The following is a 7,816-nucleotide window of genomic DNA, read 5'->3' on the forward strand; positions in this document are numbered from 1 at the left end:
GGTCGCTGTGGGCCGCTGGTGAATGAGAGGAAGAAGTTCTCGTCTGGTCTCCGGAAGGGGTAATGGTGGCATAACGGACGTATTTTCTCCATTTTTGTCCAATCTGTCTGTCTTTCAGCTCCGCTTTTTCACCTGACTCTGCAGTATTGGTGTTTTTTGCGAATGAAAAGCTGCAGCGCTGCTTCGAGCTCTAACTAGCGGCAGCCGCTGGGAGCCGTAGCGGTGCACGGTGTGCCTGTCTGAACACGTCGTGAGTTGTTAGCCCCCCCCACACACAAGCAGACGATCTCTGGTATGGTGAGTTCCCCCCTGCTTTTTCTTCTTTAATTATCGGGTAGCTCTTGTTTTAACTGATGCAGCTTCGTCGTTAGTTAAGTCGGTCGTGTTTTCGATGGGGACAGCAGATGTAACCAGCCTATGAACCGTTGTGTTTCTGATTACGGGGCCACAGTCCGTGCGCTTTTTTTCTCTCTCTTTTACAGGGCCCCCAGGCTTTTTGTCCAGATCCTTTTGAAGCTGGGTTAAAAAATATACACGCGTAGGAATTACAGTTATGATTTAAGCCTAGGATGTCATAGTTTTCTTCTCTGTCCGGATCAACTATATGCTAAAAAAGTACTTAAAATTGGACATAGATAGATAGATAGATATTGATACATCTATCTATCTATCTATCTATCTATCTATCTATCTATCTATCTATCTATCTATCTTTTTATCTATCATCTATCTATCATCCATATATCTTTTTATATTTATCTATCACCTATCTATCATCTAGCTCTATCATCTATCTCTATTTATATTTATCTGTATCTCTATTTCTATCTATCTATTATCTATGTTTTCATACATTTTCATTAAATCTATCCCCTTGTTAATGTTTTTAACCCTTGTCCTCTTGTAGCCCACTGTCCTTAAATTAATGTAGGGTTGTATCTTTGCTCCAGCATCCATGATTCATATCTCAACCTTTTTTAGCTTGTTATCATGCGCTCTCAAAGCCTGTTAATCATCCACTTAAGTTAGTCAGACCTAGAGCTGTGTGAAATGGCTGAAAAACTTATCACTAGATCAGCTTTTCACATAAGTGGGCATAAATAATTATTGAATTTTTTGTTTCCCTATTGGAAATAAAGACCAGGCGAAAAGGCCAGAATTTATCCTGTAAAGCTGAGCCTATTTAAACCTAACCTTTGACCTTTGAAGATAGGTCAGCGCTACTTTACCAACCTTGCTTATTTTGACAGGGAGAGATTAAAAGGCTAAATCCTTTTCTTTGCCTGTATTCCTCTGAAAAACATCTGGTTCTGGATCAGACTTTAGTGTAATTATTGAAAATTGTATTGGATAGATTTTTTATTGAAGTTAATCAGATATATTTTATGATATGTATTAATATTCATTTATTTTCCACCCCTAGTTGATGGCAGCTCAGAAAGCCTAAAAATCCATCATGGCGGGCCCTGAAGAAAAGTAGCAGAGTAACACATCAAAGTTTGGTCGCCTCTGATTTAAGGCTTTTTTTGTGGTAAGAGAAAAGTTCAGAACAACATAAAAAAAAACAAATACTGTAGTTAAAATTTTAATTGAAAAACGTATAAATTGTACATGTAATAGTTATGTAAAAAGAGACTTTAAGCACAATAAAAATGGATGAACTGTGCAGTTGACAGCAATGTAAATACCTGATTACTTAATTTGTTCAAAGTAGTGATGTTATAAAGTCTTTCCTTCCTGCAGAGGGAAGCTAATGGTCCTTATGCACCCAAGTGCAGCAGTCTTTCTTCGAGGTAGGTCTCTAAAAGAGCGTCATGTATGGGATGAGTTAAACAATCTTTAAATGACCATTAAACAACAACTCCTAAAAAATGTTCACAATTTTGAAAACAGTAAAGGATTAAATTATTCTTTTATTTTCTTAAGTCCTTACTTTACATTATAAACATTCACTAAAAATCATATTATACTTCACCTTTTAAAAGGAAATTTTAACATTTAGTGAAAAAAATGGAAGTGCTTATTTTTTTGGTTCTGTTTTATCTCATACATTCAGGATAATGAGTAATCTATCCAGATACTGGGACAAACATTGATTTTCATCTCAACATGTCATCTTATTTCTTTGGTATAGAAAACCCATAGTGGTATTGTCTTTAAGATTGTACCTCCTAAACCTATGCAGGATATATATTACAGGCATTGAAAGCCCTATTCCATGATTATGAAAAATTGGTAATTATAATAAGTTATTTATTGCTCTATTTGCAGTTTCTCACCGTATGCATTTGAGTATGACCAATATTGGCATTGTCCCCTTTTTTTTTTTTTTTTTTGGCAATGTGGCATATTAGCAGAGACTTGAACAAATATTACTTAAAGACCAACAGTAAGCATCTAAAGGTCGGAGAACAACCGACTCCTATGTTATTAGTCAAAGGGTTACATAAGCTTTCAATAGAAGCGTTTCTTGCTTGCTTATTTCAGAGATTTTGGTTTTTGGCTGATATTGGTACCATTTCTGATACCAAAATTAGATCAGGACATCACTAATATCCTGTGCAACTGAACTTTTGAAACTGGTAAATATACTTTGTGTGTATCTTTGTAACTGAGCTAAACACTATAATGTCTTACGTTGTACTTGAAATACTGCTTGGATGCCATTTTCTAAAGGTATTGTGTTGTGCTTATGTTGGGCTTTGCATTAAACCTCTCCTTGCACATAGTATTTGGCTAATTTAGGTCAAATTCATCAAAAAATGTAAACTCGTACGCAAGTTTGTCTATGTTTTTTGGGGAAGAAGGTTTGGACTAATTTAATTTTTTTTTTCTTCTCAATTTTAGGTTATTTCCCTTCAGACGAAGAACAGGGGTCCACTAATAACGAAGCCATCTTTGCTGATAACTGAGGTAAATGTTAAATGTGGTTAGAAAGTTGGTGCATAAACACACTTTTCCTTTACCATTAGATGTATAGTTTTAGGGTAACTGTAGAAATACACAGATCTTCTAAATATTTTCTTTTTTCTATTTTACAGTTTGGGGGGGGGGGAAACAGAAGAAGGAAGGGGACCTCTTCGTTCATCAGATCCTAATTAGTTTACTTAAGAGCTTTATTTAACTCCTGTAAGCTAAACCCCTAAATGAACAATGTGTGACAGTACTGAAAAGTTGGGTTTGGAGGACATAAAGGAGGAACAGTGTACAGAGCCACGCCCAGAACCTCTGTACCTGATCGTTCCTCCACTGCCACCTTTCCTACTGGCCCCGGGTCAGCTCACCATGCCCTGGCCAAAATGGCTTAAAGCTTTTGAACACTACGCACAAGCGTTTGGTGAAAAAGAAATGGACTCCAGTAAGCTGGTGCTCCTACAGAGCTTTCTGGGCCCAGAGGGACAACGCGTTTTCACAACTCTAATCGGGAGTCACACTACTTATGAGGCCGCCATTTCCGAGCTAACAAGTCATTTTGGCTCTGATGATGCCACTCAAGCACACCGCCTTAAGTTCCACCAAAGGGCTCAGATGCCAGGAGAGACTGTAGATGAGTTTGTCACGGTGCTGAAAAGTCTGCTGAGACCTTGTCAGTATGGAAAGAATAAGAACAACCTTCTGCTTAAACACCTGATTGAAAAAACAAACAATCTTCAGCTCAGAGAGACGCTACTGATGAGGAAGGACCGACTAACCTTAGCTAAGGCCTTGTCTATTGCTAAAGAGTTTGAATCTCATTCAGGTGAATCTCAGACGTTTGGTTTTCATGAAGTGAGTGTTGACATTGGGGAGGATTTAGAGCTCCCTGTTCAATATAAGCGCAGAAGAGGAAGACCTCGGCTCGGGGAGAACATTTTTAATCTAAAGGCACCTGTGATTGAAACTCAACAAAAGCGCAAAAGAGGAAGACCCCAGTGTGGGGAGAAAAAAGTGACATTAGAGACACTTGTGAGCGAGCCCCAGCAAAAGCCCAAAAGAGGAAGACCTCGGATTGGGGAGAAAAGGGTTAAATTAGAACCACTTGTGACTGAACTCCAACAAAAGCGAAAAAGAGGAAGACCCCGGCGCGGCGAGGAAAAGATTACAACAAAACCTCTTGAGACTGAACCCCAAAGCGAACCAGCTGAAATTGCAAATCAGAACGTCCATAGCAATGATAGGATGGACAATGGTGACTATGAAGGTGGATCTCAGGCCGCAGAGGGTAACACTGAGAATAATGATAATGGCCCCCCTTTACCTCAAATGATACAAGATGAAAGAAGCAACCAATCAAGCGACGTCGCCGAAGAAAATGACGACAGCAGAGATGAAGATTTTGTACCTTTTTTGAGCAAACGAAAGGGACTTAGCTGTCCCATGTGTATCAACAGGTATTTCAAGAGTGTAGACAAGCTCAACAGACACATGAGGTCACACACGGGGGAGAAACCATTCAAGTGTTCGCTCTGCAATCTCACATTCAGTCAGTCTTACCACATGACCCGACACATGAAGAACCAGCATGCCGCAGGCCCATATGTGTGCCCCACATGCGGGTTAAGCTTGGAAAGCCTTCCAGAGTTATTTCAACACAAGAAGACGCACAAAGAGCAAATCCTGAATTGTACTGAATGTCATGAAGTATTCTTGAATAACGAAGAGCTTCAAGGCCACGTCAAGTCACACAAATGCTCACCTCCTCAACCAGTCACTCATAGCAATCAACAAACTCAGGTAGTTGAAGTGAAAACTGAAGCTTTGTCCGAAGGTTCCACGGACTCTTGTGAAGCTACTGACAGTCTTGGGTTGACAGAGAGTGTCGTCTCTGAAGAAACCTCTAAACAAGGTGAATTAAAGAAAACAAAAGATAACTCGTGTCCCATTTGTGTCGGGAGGCGCTTCAAAGGCCCAAACAAACTTGCTCGACACATGAGGACACACACAAAGGAAAAACCTTTTGGTTGCCCCGTCTGCAGTAAGAAGTTTAGCCAGTCCTATCACATGACACGTCATGTGAGAATTCAACACGGTCTTGGACAGTACATCTGCCCTCAGTGCGGTAAGAGCTTCACCACTTGGCTTGAACTAAAAGTACACAAAAGAAGCCACGCTCACATTGGTCTCACCTGTCTTTCCTGTAACAAGCAGTTTAAAGATAAGGGTGTGCTGGACAAGCACCTAAAGCTACACAAAGCTGTCGAGCCAGGCCCCCGAAGCCTCACCTGCGGCGACTGCGGCAAAGAGTTTGGCCGCCAGTATCATTTAAAGAGACACATCATGTCGCACCGCAAAGCGACCAATTCTGATCATTACACGTGCCCTGACTGCAAGAAAATCTTTTACTTTCCAGAAGATCTCAACAAACACCTTGAGGACCATGCAAAGGAAAGCAGCGGGACTTGTCCGAAATGCAATGAAAATTTTGGTAGCGCAGAAGAGCTGGAGACCCACATGCAGGTTCATCAGAAGTCTTTTCCCTGCAGCACTTGTGGGAAGAAGTTTAAAGTGGAGTACGCCCTGAAGAAGCATGAGGAGGGCCACCAACATGATCAGTATTTCTGTTCATTATGTCAGAAACACTTTATGAAACTGTCTCATTATAAGAGACACACGCAGGTCCACGACAGGCGAGAATCCAGATGTCCACACTGCGACGGCGTGTTTCTGAAGCTCACAGCTTTTAAATATCACCTGCGGACTCACACCTTGGAAAGACCCTACCAGTGCACTTGCTGCATCGAAACCTTTGAGCAGGAGGAGGAGTTGGAGCAGCACTGCCTTAAACATAGAAAGTTCAAGAGGGAGAGGCCTTATTCATGCACGCGTTGCGACCTTGCTTACTCCACCTTGATAGAGCTGACCGAACACATGATATCTCATGAGGGAGAACAGCCACAGACCTGTCCCTTCTGCGGGAAAACCTTTCTGAACAAGAACAAGCTGGAGCGACACGTCAGCATCCACACCGGCGAGAGGCCTCACCTGTGCTCCATCTGTGGAAACGGTTTCCCCTCCGCGGCCAGCCTTAAGCTGCACGTCTTCATCCACACAGGGGAGAAACCCTTCAAGTGCCTGCAGTGCAGCAAAAGCTTCAGCTCCTCCAGCGGCCTGCGTCTGCACAGCCGGCAGCACATGGACGAGCGACCAAGCTACGAGTGTCCCGAGTGCGGCAGGACATACGGCCGCCTGACGGAGCTGAAGATGCACCAGCGCTACCACACAGGAGACAAACCGTATGCGTGCACCTGCTGCAGCAAACGCTTCATTAGCAAGGACAAGCTCAACGTTCACATGAGGACACATACTGGAGAGAGGCCCTTTTCTTGCCCTCAGTGTGGACAAACCTTTACCCAAACTGGGGACAGAAACCGACACATCAGTAAATACCACCCAGTGAGCACCTGATAGAACTGGACAATGATCCTTCTAAACATTCAGCTTTGCATGCTTGTAGGTATACAATTAGAACTATAGCTAGTTTTACTGTATCATAATATTTTAGAAAATGCAAAAATCTACATGTACCGCCCACATGTCTTCAGTAACCGCAGTATGTCTGTGCAGCTGATGTTAAACGCAATGACTGATGGATGTGGGCCCTGATTCTTGCTTTCCTCTTTTTCTGAAACAAGAAAATAGTCACATAAGTTACTAGTTCTGGACTGTTGAACACCACAATCAGTATCATATTGGAACAATGTGTTATTTTTCAAACAAGATGCAAAGTTTGTCTAATGCTTTTAAGTTCTTATAGATTACACATAAAAGTGATGTCATGGTGCCTGCAATGTGAGAGCATAAAGAAATTCTTCATCCTGTATTCTCAAGACACATTTTTTACATTTTTAAAGACAAAGTCCTTTGTTACACGAAACTTCTAAAAAGTTTAAACACCGGTACCCACTTTGATTTACTCAGAATTTCATCATTATTGGTTTGTCTTGTATTTTCTTGGATGATGAATGCTTTTTTAATATTTCGGATTGAGAATATTATTAATTTGATTAATTTTTAAAACAATCAGCCTTTAGCCAAATATTGGCTAGTAAATTAAATGGGAAAAAAATAATTACACGATAACTGTTAAAAGTTTGTAAAGGATAGGAAGATCATTTTATCTTCATGCGAATAGTTTTATTTAGGCCTAGTGATGATACATACAGAATTGCAGGGTGAAAGGTGCAATAGATAATAGTGATTCTAATGAGAAAATGTTTACTTTCAGTCATTTAAGATCTCTCCTTCGAAGACATGAAATTTGACTTGGACTTGTCGCTGATTTCTAGAGCGGGTCACAATAAAAAAAATCTTATTTTTCATGCAAAAGCTATGTATGTTTAATAGGAATGGCTTATCATGTGGCAGTTACTTAAACACTACATTGATCAAACTGGAAGGAACTGTAACTGGAGCCACTGAGTGGGTAATCGCTGAATACAAATTCAACTCATATTTCTTGTTTGGTTTTTTTTCCTGACATTTGATGCTATTGTTGCTTTCCTCAGTATTTTCATTTGCTTGTGTGATTTGTATGTTTTACTGTTTAACTCGTGCCATAGAAATAAAACTGTTAATTCACCCTACATGAATCTGTCTTCAGTTTCCAAAATAAGACGATTTGTTTGCCACTGAGACAAAATAACATTTCACCGTTAAGAAAACTGAAATTCACTAAAACGGGGTCATTTATTGAATAGGAAAAGACATTTTAATTACCAGATGTGTGAGTGGGAGCGGTGGCCTAGTAGTGGGCTGCCATCATAGGTTACCCTATCATAGGTTACCCTATGATGGCAGCCCACTGCTCGCCAAGGGGATGGGTTAAAGGCGGAGGTAA

At 40.7% G+C, this 7,816-nt stretch overlaps 1 protein-coding gene across 4 annotated transcripts; it reads left to right on the forward strand.

Annotated features, from left to right (window-relative positions):
• On the forward strand, window positions 1–6,654 carry LOC119783648 (zinc finger protein 271-like). Of its 4 annotated transcripts, XM_038285270.1 has the most exons (6): window positions 1–59; window positions 145–297; window positions 1,424–1,531; window positions 1,744–1,793; window positions 2,848–2,913; window positions 3,042–6,654. In XM_038285270.1, exon 6 carries the CDS (start codon window positions 3,154–3,156, stop codon window positions 6,382–6,384), a length of 3,231 nt encoding a protein of 1,076 aa, XP_038141198.1. In that variant the 5' UTR covers window positions 1–59; window positions 145–297; window positions 1,424–1,531; window positions 1,744–1,793; window positions 2,848–2,913; window positions 3,042–3,153; the 3' UTR covers window positions 6,385–6,654. The 4 variants fall into 4 exon arrangements, with proteins under 4 accessions (XP_038141198.1, XP_038141196.1, XP_038141197.1 ...); XM_038285268.1 differs by having other exon boundaries at window positions 10–297; window positions 3,043–6,654; XM_038285269.1 differs by lacking the exon at window positions 1,744–1,793 and having other exon boundaries at window positions 10–297.
• The last annotated feature ends 1,162 nt before the right edge of the window (window positions 6,655–7,816 follow it).

The sequence above is a fragment of the Cyprinodon tularosa genome, unplaced genomic scaffold (assembly GCF_016077235.1).
Source record: "Cyprinodon tularosa strain WSP-4 unplaced genomic scaffold, ASM1607723v1 ctg21, whole genome shotgun sequence".
Classification (NCBI taxonomy): Eukaryota; Metazoa; Chordata; class Actinopteri; order Cyprinodontiformes; family Cyprinodontidae; genus Cyprinodon; species Cyprinodon tularosa.

Excerpts from the sequence above, each read along its gene's own strand:
- LOC119783648 (XM_038285270.1), top strand. The coding sequence starts at position 3,154 with ATGTGTGACAGTACTGAAAAGTTGGGTTTGGAGGACATAAAGGAGGAA.